The following is a 14,489-nucleotide window of genomic DNA, read 5'->3' on the forward strand; positions in this document are numbered from 1 at the left end:
TGTCTCACTGCTACCGTCTCTAACCCATAGAGCAGAGCTGGTCTCACCACTGTCTTGTACACCTTTCCTTTGAGTCTTGCTGGCACTCTTCTGTCACACAACACTCCTGACACTTTCCTCCAACCGCTCCAACCTGCCTGCACTCGCCTCTTCACCTCTTTTCCACACTCCCCATCACACTGAACTGTTGACCCCAAGTACTTAAACTCCTGCACCTTCTTCACCTCAGCCCCCTGTAACCTAACGCTTCTACCTTGATCCCTCTCGTTCAGACACATGTATTCTGTCTTACTACGACTGACCTTCATGCCTCTTCTTTCCAGAGCAAACCTCCACCTCTCTAGCTGTTCCTCCACCTGCTCTCTACTCTCACTGCAAATTACAATGTCATCCGCAAACATCATTGTCCAGGGAGATTCCTGTCTTACCTCGTCTGTCAGCCTGTCCATCAGCATAGCAAACAAAAAAGGACTCAAAGCTGATCCTTGGTGTAGTCCCACCTCCACCTTGAACTCCTCTGTCTGACCTACAGCACATCTCACCACCGTCATACTTCTCTCATACATGTCCTGAACTACTCTGACATACTTTTCTGCCACTCCAGACGACCTCATACAGTACCACAGCTCCTCCCTCGGCACCCTGTCATACGCCTTCTCTAAATCTATGAACACACAATGCAGCTCCTTCTGACCATCTCTGTACTTTTCCATCAACATTCTCAAAGCAAAAATGGCATCAGTGGTGCTCTTACGGGGCATGAAACCATACTGCTGCTCACAAATCTCCACCTTCTTCCTAAGCCTGGCTTCCACTACTCTTTCCCACAGCTTCATTGTGTGGCTCATCAACTTTATTCCTCTATAGTTGCTGCAGTTCTGCGTGTCACCCTTGTTCTTAAAGATTGGGACCAGAACACTTCTCCTCCATTCCTCAGGCATCTTCTCACTCTCTAGAATCCTATTGAACAACCTTGTTAGAAATTCCACTGCTGTCTCTCCTAAGCACTTCCATACCTCCACAGGTACGTCATCAGGACCAACGGCCTTTCCGCTCTTCATCCTTTTCAGAGCCTTCCTAACCTCATCCTTTCCAATCTCTGCTACTTCCTGCTCCACAACAACCACATCTTCCTCCCTTCTTTCCCTGTCATTTTCCTCGTTCATCAGCTCCTCAAAATACTCCTTCCATCTTTTCTGTACACTCTCTTGGGTTGTTAGCACCTTTCCATCTCTGTCCTTAATCACCCTTATCTGTTGCACGTCCTTCCCATCTCTGTCTCTCTGTCTGGCTAGCCTGTACAAGTCCTTCTCTCCTTCCTTTGTGTCTAACCTGTCATATAGCTCATCGTAAGCTTTCTGTTTGGCCTTTGCCACCTCTCTCTTCACTCTACGCTGCGCTTCCTTGTACTCCTGTCTACCTTCCTCAGTCCTTTCTACATCCCACTTCCTTTTAGCCAACCTCTTCCTCTGGACGCATTCCTGTACTTCCTCATTCCACCACCAAGTCTCTTTACCGTCTTTCCTCTTTCCAGATGACACACCTAGCACCTTCCTACCTGTTTCCCTGATAATCTCTGCTGTAGTTTCCCAGTCATCTGGAAGTTCATCCTGACCACCCAGGACCTGCCTCAACTTCTGCCTAAATTCCTCACAAGTTTCTTCATTCTGTAGCTTCCACCACTTGGTCTTCTTTTCTGTTTTCCCTCTCTTCTTCTTCCTGACCTCCAGAGTCATCTTACACACCACCATGCGGTGCTGTCTGGCTACACTCTCTCCTACCACCACTTTGCAGTCAATAACCTCTCTCAAATGACCTCGTCTACATAGGATGTAGTCCACCTGAGTACTCCTACCTCCACTTCTGTATGTCACTCAAAATAATCTGAACTCACTAATTGGTGGAAAATCTGAATGGAATGATTCTGATCCAGATCTCAGTCCATCCGTCCTCCCTGCCATCATTTCCAGGATTCAATGAATGAACTCCAGACTCAACAGCTTAAAGCAAATAACTAGAAAAAGAGACAAATCAGCCAGTTTTTGAGGTGAACTGATCCAAAAGATTCGGCTCCCTAAAGCTGTGAATCCCATGACTTCAGACAGTTCTGACCCCCCAGGAAAGACCGGAGGCAGAAGATGAGCAGTTCTCTGTGTTTCAGGCGGATCCCGGGTGGAGGAGGTGATGATGAGGATGGAGTCTCTGAGGGACAACGTCACCTCAGACACGTCCTTCATCTTCGTCAGTGGTTTCAGTGAGCTGGGGCCGCTGAGGCTCGTCTTCCTCATCTTCCTCATGTTACTGGTGTCCCTGTTGGCTAACTGCCTGCTGCTCTTCGTCATCGTTTGGGGGTGGAGCCTCCACACGCCCATGTGCGTCCTCATCGCCTGCATGGCGTGCGTGGACCTGAGAGTCCCGCTCTTCTTCTTCCCTGACGTTCTGCTCCCCAGCAGGTGGACTTCTCTCAGCAGGTGCCTTCTTCAGATGTTCTTCCTTCACTTCTTCGGTTCCTGTCAGTCCACGCTGCTGTTCTGGATGGCGCTGGACCGCTACTTGGCCATCTGCAGGCCGCTGTCCTACCACCAGCACATGTCTCCGCGCCGGTTCCTGAGGTTGGCGGTTCCTCTGCTGCTCAGGAACCTGCTCATGGTCTCGGCGGTGGTGAACCTGGCAGCGTCTCTGTCTTACTGCTTCAGGAACGTGATCCGGCACTGCGTCTGCGAGCACATGGCGCTGGTGGAGCTGGCCTGTGGGAGCACCGCCGTCAACAGCCTGGTGGGGCTGACGGCGGTGCTCCTCATCAGCGTGCTGGACTTCCTCCTCATCATCGCGTCGTACGTGGTCATATTCTGCTCGGTGCTGCGTCCAGGAAGAGCCGGTTCCAGAGCCCTCCACACCTGCACCACCCACATCATGGTGATCTCCGTGACGCTGACCTCCGTCCTGGCGGCCTTCATGTCTTATCGGGCCAGAGACCGCCTCTCAGCACCGGCTCGGATAGCTGTCAGCACCCTCTACCAGTTTCTGCCCAGCTGCTTCAACCCCATCATTTACGGAGTCAGAACCTCTGAGATCAGACGACGCTGTGGCGCGCCGTCCACGAGTCATCCCAGCAGACCTGAGGCCCGTGGGGGGCAGCTCCCCCCCCGTGGGTGTGAAACAGTCAGGATGCAGAGACTTCTTCCCTTCTTTCCTTTTCCGTCTGGTCCAACAAAAAACTGTGACAAATATAAGAAATATAAAAAAATTTAGCTTAACCCTTGTGCTATCTTAGATGACCCCCCCCTTCCATTGACGTGTTCTCCCTACCATGACAAAGGTGGATAAAGGTAGAAAGATTTCATGTAATCCATGGACACCAGTGAAGATCACAAATCATTGAAGAAAAAAGGTTCAGAGCTCTGTCTAGTGGGTCTAGATGACCCCACTCCCAACGTTAAAGTGCCTAGGATAGACCAAGGATTACATTACAAAAGGGGTTTATTCAAATGTACTCCTTGTGTTTCAGAAGATTCATAACCTCATGTTGTATCAGTAAAATCTGTCCAACACAAGAGGCCTTCAGCTCTAATCTGTCTGGACCAGTTAGAAAATAATTAAAAAGCCGTAATAAGTGCTAGGTTTATTCCAAGTCATATAAAGTTGACACTCCCTGATACAGTGAATACATTTCTAAAACTAACGACATACAAAATTCTGTCTAAAATATATACATTTATAAGAAATATTGGAAACCAACACATTGCCAACAGAGAAGTGGGACTCAGACTTGGGTTTTAATACAGACGACTCTTTTTGGTCACAGATTTGCTCAAACACTTGTAGACTAACCAAAAGTCTGTATCTGCAACTGATTCCATTTAAAACTTCATAGAACTCATTACACAGGACAATGGATGTTCAAGATGGTCTCAGAGAATCAGACATTTGTGGGTTTTGTAACAGCCACACCCCAGATCATAATTTGCATGCACTGTGGTTTTGCATGTCGGTCTCCTGGTTTTGGTGTGTGTACATCTATCAACCTGGTTCGACATCCCTATCACAGCCTCGCCATCACTTTGTGCACTTGGTGACACGAACGCCATCAGTATAGAGGAAAGATAGAAATCCGTCATCTTTACTAACCCTAACCCTAACCCTAAACAAAAGTAGCATCAGTTGTAATCGATACCAGGTCAGCGGGGGACGTGTGATGGGTCCGGGGTTCAGGCACCTGGGAAACAGAGCTCCCATTGGGGACCTGGTTGCCTGGGGCTCTGTTCTACGGCCCTGGGGGTGGTGATTCTACGGCCCTGGGGGTGGTGACTAGACCTGCTCCTCCATGGCTGAGTGGTCTTGGGGGGGCTGGTGTACTCTGTGGTGCCCCTGCCGCACTGTGTGGCGGGCCTGGTGCCTCGTGCTCGGGTGGGGGTTTTTTGGGACAGGGATACCATGCATGGTAGAGCTTGACAAGTCTTCCTCTTTACACATAACACCTCACCAAGAAGCCTGGGAGTTGATAGTAGGGGGGGGGGGGGGCTAAACCAAATAAATAAATGGATAAATAATAGAAACAAATGTAAATCAGTCAAAAGGGGGGAAAAATAAATACATAAATTAAAAAAAAAAGCAATTGAGCAATTGAACTCTCCCAGGGCCGGCGCCTGGGGGTGGGGGCCTGGACTTGCTCCGGGGGGGGCTCCTCTCTCTCTGTGTGGGGCAGTTTGCCCACCGGGGGACAGTCTACCAGCTGTCCCCAACCTCATATAATCTCATATTAGGGTTAAGGGGTGGGGGGTTTAACCTGCGATGCACCTTGGGGAAGGAGCTACTTGGCAGTGGTCCCCCTCCCATGGTTGCCGTATGGAGTGGGCCCCCCCTCTTTCGGTTTTATTTGCACCTTAGACATGTAGGGCCCTTGGTAGGGGGGGTGCTTGGACATCACTGCCAGCAAGCAGCGGATGTCCTTTTAGCACCCTACCCGCCAATTTTAACCGCACCTTAGACATTTAGGGCCCCTTGGTGGGGAGGGTGAGGGGACGTCACTGTGAGTAATCAGGAGATGTCCCCTCAGTGCCCTACCCGCCAATTTTAACTGCACCCCCTTTGTACACACACCCTTTACTCCTCAAAATATGCATTCAGAAATACACACACACACACACACCCTCACAAACACACACGCATTTCGCAAGGAAGATGGGACCTTGGACCATCTGTCCCCTAACCCATCCCCGGTAGGGGGTACTGGACCCTTGGCAACGGTGGCCATGTCCCCTGGGTGCTGGTTTCCTGGGCCCGGCGGTCCTCTCCCCACGCAGGGAGGGGGATCCCTGAGCCTTCTGGCGAGGCCAGAAGCCGGGGATCATATCACACCTGAGCCGGGGGTGTCCATGTCCCTGTGGGGTGGGTTCTGGTCCTTGTCCCTGGGTGCTGGACCTCGCCAAATTTCCAACTGTGGCCGAGCCTGGTCGGGCCATGTCTACAACACCCCTGGTGGGCCCCCCTTTTCCCCGGGGTGCCCGCCTGCTGGGCGGGGGCGGCTGGCCCCTGCCTTGCTCCTTTCTGGACCAACCGTGGGCCTGGTGGGTGGCTGCCTGGAGCGCGGAGCGGGTCTTCCTTTGGGGGTCCTGGCTCGTACCTGGGGTTGGGGCAGGGGGATGCCCAGAACTCCTGGGTGGTGGTGGGGTGCTCGTCTGGGGCTGTGGGCACCCTTCTCGGGTGGGGCCCTGCGTTGGGCCCTCCCGGCGCGGCGGGGGGGCTTCTCTCCTGGTTGGGCTGGGGCGGCACTCTCTTTCCCCCGTGCCTCCCTGCTCTCTGGCTCTGGGGGCCTTGCGGCGGTTCTGCTGGCCCTGGCCTGGGTGGCGGTTGTCCCCTGCCTGCTGCCGTGTGGCGTTGGGGGGTTCTGGCTGCCGCTGCTGCTGCGGCGGGGGTCTGGGTGTGGGGATGGCTGGGCGCTCCTCCTCCTTCTTTTCACATTCCACCATCCATTTTAGAAGAACATAAACACTCACCTGAGCACAGGTGTTAGCTCACCTTTGCACTAATAGTTTGCATGATTGAATGATTGAAAGATTTCACACTAGTTGGTTTGAAGGCATAAGTATGCGTGTGTGAACACTTTCTGTATTGCATACATATTGACATGTGGACATTTTTGCAGCTAGCAGGTCTGTTTATATCATTTGAGTGTGTGTGTGAAAAAATAAAAAAAAATGTAAAAAAATGTGTTTGTTTTGTTGCTGTGTGAACTAAATTATATAATTTAATTTACTTACGACACTTTTATGTTTTAACTTTTTGATGTTGACTACCCCCCCCACTCTAACCCCTTTATCCCCCATCTCTGACATCCCACTCTGTTTCTTTCTCTCCTCTTTTGTTTCTTTTTCCCATCCGGTCCAACAAGGAATGCATACAAATACAATTTTTATAAATAAAGCTTAGCCTCAAATACAAAAGGGGTTTATACAAATATACTCTGTCTGTCTGAAGATCCATAAACCCCAGTTGTAACAATAAAATCTGTCCAATACAAGAGGCACTCTGATCTGATCTGCTATCTCAGCTGTTGGACAGGACAAGTTAGAAATTGTTAAATTAAAAAGAATGCAGACTTTCCTGCAACATAGAATCAGCAGCAGATTCTCAAGATAACCTCTGAGAACTCTTAGGCAGAGAATGTGAGATCAGGTTAAAGCGACCCACAAAGACTCCAGGTGAACTCCAGATAAACTCTAGATGGATCCCAGGTGAACTCCAGATAAACTCTAGATGGATCCCAGGTGAACTCCAGGTGAACTCTAGATGGATCCCAGGTGAACTCCAGGTGAACTCTAGATGGATCCCAGGTGAACTCCAGGTGAACTCTAGATGGATCCCAGGTGAACTCCAGATAAACTCTAGATGGATCCCAGGTGAACTCCAGGTGAACTCTAGATGGATCCCAGGTGAACTCCAGGTGAACTCTAGATGGATCCCAGGTGAACTCCAGGTGAACTCTAGATGGATCCCAGGTGAACTCCAGATAAACTCTAGATGGATCCCAGGTGAACTCCAGGTGAACTCTAGATGGATCCCAGGTGAACTCCAGGTGAACTCTAGATGGATCCCAGGTGAACTCCAGGTGAACTCTAGATGGATCCCAGGTGAACTCCAGATAAACTCTAGATGGACCCCAGGTGAAGTTGTGTCGTTTGTTGAGTGGACGGTGCTTGAAGTTGCCGCTCACAGAGGAGGTCCAGATCATAGTTCAAAGGATTCCAGAGCTGCTCTGATCATAAAAGATCATCCAAAGATTTTTGAAAACAGCAGATGTCCAGCAGAACCATCAGAACCCAGTGGGTTCTAAGTTTATCCATCTACTGTTCAATACCGCCGGGAGGGGAGGGGGCATGAGGAGGAGTCACTAAACGGGCATCTACTTTTGACCACTTTTATGCTTTTACTCTGTTTTCAGTGAGTGTGATTATTTTATGGTTTTATTACTATTTATTACTCAACTACTTTTTAAATTTCTATTGAATGTTTTTGAGGAGCAATGGATGGACATGCAAGTTCCCTCGGGATTAATAAAGTACTCTATCATTTATCTACTGTCTGGAGAAGTTTTCTTCATGAAAAATTGAAGCTAAAATTCAAATATCTGAGATGGAAACAAGAGAATCAAGAAAACAGGACAATGCTGCAGAAAAATGTCTGATTTATTGTAAAGTACCTTAAAAATAAAAAAACTGGAATTCTAAAATGATTTGAATGTTTCATTTCAGGGCTGCACGGTGGCGCAGTGGTTAGCACTCTTGCCTCACAGCAGGAAGGCCCCCAGTTCAAGTCGCGGCTGGGGGACCAGAACCTGAACACCTTTCTGTGTGGAGTCTGCGTGTTCTCCTTGTTCATGCGTGGGTTTTCTCCGGCTTCCTCCCATTGTCCAAAAAACATGCTTCATAGGTTCATTGGTCGCTCTAAAATGTCCTTAGGTGTGATTGTGGTCCTGTGACAGACTGGAGACCTGTCCAGGATGTCCCCTTCCAAGGGATAGGCTCCAGCAGCCCCGTGACCCAGAAAGGGACAAAAACGGGTTTAGAAGATGAACGATTTCATTTCCTGAAAAGTAAAATACATTTAGAGCAAGAAGGAAATGTCAGTAATTGATGTTGTTGAAGGTTTTGAATATACATTTAAATGAAAATAACAAAACATACACCTTAGTGTGTGAGAACAACAATGCAGAAATGTTTCCTTAATTATTGTTTTCACCATATTTTCATCTCATGAGGACGTACACCTCACAGGTTTAGTAGAATGCTCCAAATCAGTTGATGAACCTCTGGGGAGCAAAAGCTGCTCCTCCCTGAGCTGCAGCTGGACTGCTGCTCCCCGCTCGGTTTGGATTAATGGGCCGTTGTGTCGTCATAACGGCCCAGTAGGGCATGATGCCCATAGCACAAGCCCCTGATCTGCCCCCCCACCGTGCACATCAGCTCAGGTGCAGCAGACGCATGGCGGCGTTCCCCGCATGTATTCATGTCCTAAATGTTCTCCACATGCTCTTCTCTCTGACCCAGTCTGAAGCTTTGCCGTCCCGCATTAACCAGAGAAAAACGGGATTCAAACCAACCACCTTTTGATTATTTCCTGCATGAAAATAGAAACTTTTCATGAAGTCCTGGAGGCCGAGCAGGCCGGATCCTCATCCCATCGTCTCTCAGTCTCAGTCTGGCCCTCCCCGGAGCTGCCATGGTGGTCCGGACCGCTCCAGCTCCAGGTTCCCGCCTTTGATTCAGGTACCAAGTCACGCCACGCCGCTGAAATCACACCGCAGGACCTCAGACCACGTCTGATTTTGAAAATACCGTAAGTGTGTGGAGTAGTTAGCACACGTGCTTTACGGACAAAGAGGAGAGACGCTGGAAACGTGGACTTCACAAAAATGATCAGGTGTGGATGCGAGGAGGACAGGATAACTCCCAGCATGCAGCAGCGAGGTGATTCATATGTTTAACTATCCGGCTGGTTGTCAGAGGATTTCCATTATGTTTGTAATTGCAGTTTTCACGGTGGACCAAATAAACCTGTTAGGAGAACCATTTGTGTCCGTGAAGTCACAGGGTCCATCCTTACTGAGTTTATAGAAAATATGTCCTGGTTTCAGAACAGGATCCAGATGGTTCCAGAGTGAATCCAGGTTTGGAAACGTGAATCTGTTTCAGAGTCTGACCAGTTAAAACGGTTCTGCTGAACAGTGGGTTCAAATGAGTCCAGAACCCGAGCTGATTCATCTGGAACTACTGCCTGACCTTCAGGTAACCAATCATGAATCGTCTCTCTTGAACGTTCATGAGAGAACCTTCAAAGGAGAACCCTCGTAGACAACCCTCATGTGTGAAGCTGTGGACTCAGTCTCAATAATTGGTTGGTTCCAGATGAAGCTCTGGAGAATTCCGCCGTTTCTGCATCAATTAAACAAACCAATTAGAGCCGTGCTGCCTTCAGGACCCGCCGTCCTGTGGGACAACTGGACGATGACTACAAAAGGTGCTGAGAGGCGCAGCCACCATTCAGTTGTCTGCCGGTGGTCTGTGGGTGAGTAAACGCTCCTTTTGTAATGTAACCCTTGTTCTATCCTAGGTACTTTAACGTTGGGAGTGGGGTCATCTAGACCCACTAGACAGTGCATTGAACCTTTTTTCTTCAATGATTTGTGATCTTCACTGGTGTCCATGGATTACATGAAATCTTTCCACCTTTATCCACCTTTGTCATGGTAGGGAGAACACCTCAATGGAAGGGGGGGGTCATAGGATAGCACCAGGGTTAAATCTTCCATCCTCTGTTCCTCTGTCATCAAGAACTTCACCAGGATCCAGATTGGACTTTAGTCATCATGTTCTTCTGGCTTTTATTTTGGAAAATCAATCCTCAGCTCTTCCTTCTATTCTTCCAAAGTCGTCAGCCTTCACTTGGATGAAGGAAAGGGTTCTGAACGGTTATGGGCCCATCAGCTTCACCTGAAAGAACCAAACAAAGCTGATCCGGTCACTGAAAGAACATCAAAGAAAAACGAGGGCCATAAGGAACAGAGGAGGACCTCCAAAAATCTGAGTTTAGAAAGGAGAAAAGAGGCACGTGGAGGAACTTCCAGAGAGGTGGAGGAAATCCAGACTCCAGGGGCCTCATTTCTAAAACTTTGCATAGGATTTGCGTCAGAAGTGGCGTACAGATGAAACACAGAAATATTGGGATTTATAAAACCGTGCGCACGCACATCCTATGGATCTTTCCCTTAATAAATCACAACCGATTCTAAATGCAGCGCAGCTTTTGAGGCTTCATGACACGCCCATAGTTGCCCATAAATAGTCCGTGAAACGCCCACAAATGAATATTCATTGATTGGGAAACCATGGCAAACACAGAGAGGAAATAAAAAAACGTAACTTCACTCAATGTGAAGTAGAAGTTATCGTTGGCGAGGTGGAAAAGAGGAGAAAACGTTGTTTGGAGGGCACAGTGTGGGCATTACTAATGCCAAAAAGGCACGTGAGTGGCAAACGGTGGCAGACGCTGTAAATGCTTGTCCACTGGGGAAAGTTGTTTTCATAGTAAAACATTTCTTCATAAGCTACAGAATTATGGTATTCATGCATATGCCTTTAGTTTGTTTTATTTTTGATAAAACAATGTATGGCGTATGTCTCAACCATTCAGAAAGCAACAAGAAATTACATTTGCTGATCAATTTCCCATTTCCACGTGGATTATTACCGACATCTGTAGCTTGTCAGATGTAATTAAATGGATGGAAATAAAATGCCCCATCACAATGCGTAATGACGCACAATGGCTGATGTTGAGCTCTTAGAAGATGTGGCAAATGGAAGAATTCAGAGTGAACGCATCTTTAGACAGCAAGAAGACTTGCTGGCAAACGAGGACGAGTGGCTCATGAGCCGGTTCCGACTTCCTCCAGCCGTCCTGTTGGACCTCTGCGGGCTTTTGGGGGGGTGTCACCCGGTGCATCTGGCGCGTCGGTGTCCCCCTGCGCCTCAGTCACCACTCCGCTTAAAAGGGATTCCCCAATTCTTGCCGCCAGTCTCTCATCAGGAGGGGTCAGCTCCGGTGTCCCCCCCCCCCCCCACACACACACCCGTGGCAGACACGGGTGTGGGGGGGGGAGGGGGGGGGTCAGCGCTAGACGTGTTTTTGCCTCGACTTTGATGTCCGACCATTTCTTTTTTATTTCGGCCACGGTCCGAGGTTGTGAGGCTACAGCATTTACGGCGTCTGCCACCGTCTGCCACTCACGTGCCTTTATGGCATTAGTAATGCCCACACTGTGCCCTCCAAACAACACTTTTCTCCTCTTTTCCACCTCGCCAACGATAACTTCGACTTCACATTGAGTGAAGTTACGTTTTTTTTTTATTTTTCTCTCTGTGTTTGCCATGGTTTCCCAATCAATGAATATTCATTTGTGGGCGTTTCACGGACTATTTATGGGCAACTATGGGCGTGTCATGAAGCCGCAAAAGCTGCGCTGCATTTAGAATTGGTTGTGATTTATTAAGGGAAAGATGCGTAGGATGTGCGTGCGCACGGTTTTATAAATCTGAATATTTCTGTGCGTACGCACGTCCTATGTTTCATCTGTACGCCACTTCTGACGCAAATCCTACGCAAAGTTTTAGAAATGAGGCCCCTGGCTGCCTGGAGTGCGGAGTGGGTCTCCCTTGGGGGGTCCTGGCTCGTACCTGGGGTTGGGGCGGGTGGATGCCCGGAACTCCTGGGTGGTGGTGGGGTGCTCGTCTGGGGCTGTGGGCGTCCTTCTCCGGTGGGGCCCTGCGTTGGGTTCTCCCGGCGCGGCGGGGGGGCTGCTCTCCTGGTTGGGCTGGGGCGGCGCTCTCTTTCCCTCCGTGCCTCCCTGCTCTCTGGCTCTGGGGGCCTTGCGGCGGCCCTGCTGGCCCTGGCCTGGGTGGCGGGCTTGGTCGCCCGGGCGGCGGTTGTTCCCTGCCGGTTCCCGTGTGGCGTTGGGGGGATTCCGGCTGCCGCTGCTGCTGCGGTGGGGGTCTTGGGGTGGGGATGGCTGGGCACTCTCCCTCCTTCTTTTCACGTTCCACCATCCATTTTAGAAGAACATAAACACTCACCTGAGCACGGGTGTTAGCTCAACAGACTGAATGACTGAAATATTTCACACTAGTTGGTTTTAAGGCATAAGTATGCGTGTGAACACTATCTGTTTTGTGTACATGTCGACAGGTGGACATTTTTGCAACTAACAGGTGTGTTTATAACATTTGAGTGTGTGTGTGGACAGGCTCCGCCCCTTTTTTTTTTTTTTTTTTTTTTTATTTGAACCTTACCATAATGATTAACAACCAGTAAACTTGTTGCTTTATGCTGCTTCATGGTCTTACCCCCCTTCCCCTCCTATTATCACCCCCCTACCCCCCCTCTCTCTAACATCCCTCTCTCTTCTTCCCCTCTTTCCTTTTCCGTCCGGTCCAACACCAAAGATTTTCAGACATGTTTGAAATCAATAAAGTTTGGCCTCAATTACAAAAGGGGTTTATTCAGACATACCTTTGGTTTGACTGAAGATTAATAACCCCTCTTGTTAAAGTAAAATATGTCCAACCCAAGAGGCCCTCAGCTCTCATCTGTCTGCCCAGCTGTTGGACAGGACAAGTTGAAAAAAAAAAAAAAAAAAAAAAAAAAAAAAAAAAAAAGAAATGAGGCCCCTGGTTTAAAACTAGAGTCCAGGTTCGGAACCAGCAGCTTCACTGAGATGGACAAACATGGAGGTTTCTTCACAGTGAAACCACTGGACAGGTTTTCACAGGAACCACAGGAATTGTACATAGTTCCCCAACGTAACCATTTTTAACACATCATCCTCATGTTCTCTGATCTCTGCTTTTCATTTTAACCTGGTTGTTCTTCCGCGAGGATCTTCTGTTGAACCTGAAAAATCAAAGTGTTCTCCGTGTTCTCATGCAGAGGATGACACTTCAGCTTCTTCTGCTGGTGTTCCAGTGAAGCGGCGCCATGTGGGAGGCCGCCATGGATGGGAACTCCTCCCACAGCAGCTTCGTGTTCAGGTGTTTCCCAGAGCTGCACGCTCACCGCCGCCTGCTGGCGCTGCCGTTCTTCCTGTCCCTCCTGTCGGTGCTGCTGGGGAACTCTGCGCTGATCCTCGTCATCCGGCGGGAGGAGCGCCTGCGCGGCCCCATGCACCTCCTCATCTGCGCGCTCTGCTTGGTGGACATCCTGGTGGTGGTGGCCATCCTTCCCAACATGCTGCTGGGCCTGACGCTGGACCACAGCCGCATCTCCCTGGCGGCCTGCCTGACTCAGATGTTCTTCACGCACTTCCTGTCGTCGGTGGAGTCCACGCTGCTGCTGACCATGGCTCTGGACCGCTTGGCGGCCATCTGCGAGCCGCTGCGCTACCGCTTCATCATGGACTCCTGCATGCTGCTGAGGCTGCTGCTCTTCACGCTCCTGCGCAGCGGCTCCATCATGGCCACGCTGGTGGCTTTGGCGGGTTCTCTGCGGTTCTGTGGCTCTAACGTCATCCAGCACTGCTACTGCGACCACATGGCGCTGGTCAGCCTGGCGTGCGACAGCACGGACAGGAGCTGGAGCGCCGGCGTGGCGGTCATCGTCTGCTTCGTCGGCGTGGACATCCCCATCATCTTCTTCTCCTACGTGAAGATCCTGAGGGTTGTTCTTCGAGCCGCTAGAGAGGATCGCTCGAAGGCGTTCCACACCTGCAGCACTCACCTGATGGTCATCATGTGCTTCTACCTGGTGGGCAGCGTGGCCTTCCTGTCACGTGACCTTTCCTCAGGTGTCGGCGCCTTCATGGGGGTCCTGTACATCCTGCTTCCTGCCACAGTCAACCCCATCATCTATGGCATCCGCACCAAAGAGATCCGCAACGGTCTGCTTCGGCTTTTAAAGGTCAGAACAAGGAACGGCTCTCAGAAGACGTCCCCTGAAGGAAGGAGACGGTCCTGAGCGCATTCCGGTTCTTCATCCAGAACGCTGAGATCGTCACAGGTGTCCCGACAGCAGCGGAGTCTTCTTCGCATCGCAGAATGAGCGGGAACCTGGACGGCAGTGCTCCATGATGGTTCCTCACAGGGCTGACATCAGAACACTTCCATTCTGGTTCTCCTGTGTCTGAGTGGCTGGAACGTTTGGTGGTTGAGCTCTGAGCTTTGAATGAATAAATGGACATCAACCCAGAAGTTCAGGAGTTTTCATTTAGACACAAACGTTCTAACGTTCCTCCAACAGGTTCAAGTCTTCCCAGAACATTGCTTGAAGGAGATCAAAGCTAATAATCCTGAAATCTAAAGAAAACGTCCTTAAATTTACCACAACATTCAAAAATGAAATTTAAAAATAGTTCCTCGGATCCCTGAAGAACCGATCACAGTTCAGTTTTACCAAAATCGTCTGATTTTGGTAAAACTGAACCTGGATTTTTCTGGCGCCGC

The 14,489-nt window shown here is 49.7% G+C and overlaps 2 protein-coding genes across 2 annotated transcripts; both read left to right on the forward strand.

Annotated features, from left to right (window-relative positions):
- Window positions 1-2,187: 2,187 nt before the first annotated feature.
- Window positions 2,188-5,362, forward strand: LOC111948478 (olfactory receptor 52K1-like). Its single transcript, XM_023961800.2, has 2 exons — window positions 2,188-3,152; window positions 5,224-5,362. The coding sequence occupies exons 1-2, from the start codon at window positions 2,188-2,190 to the stop codon at window positions 5,360-5,362; spliced, it is 1,104 nt and encodes a 367-aa protein (XP_023817568.2).
- A 7,522-nt stretch (window positions 5,363-12,884) lies between these two features.
- or55e1 (odorant receptor, family 55, subfamily E, member 1) lies at window positions 12,885-14,220 on the forward strand. Its single transcript, XM_004085891.4, has one exon. It carries the CDS (start codon window positions 13,030-13,032, stop codon window positions 14,002-14,004), a length of 975 nt encoding a protein of 324 aa, XP_004085939.1. The 5' UTR covers window positions 12,885-13,029; the 3' UTR covers window positions 14,005-14,220.
- Window positions 14,221-14,489: the final 269 nt, after the last annotated feature.

This window comes from Oryzias latipes, chromosome 13 (genome assembly GCF_053564925.1).
Source record: "Oryzias latipes strain Hd-rR chromosome 13, Olatipes_Hd-rR_3.1".
NCBI classification, from domain to species: Eukaryota; Metazoa; Chordata; class Actinopteri; order Beloniformes; family Adrianichthyidae; genus Oryzias; species Oryzias latipes.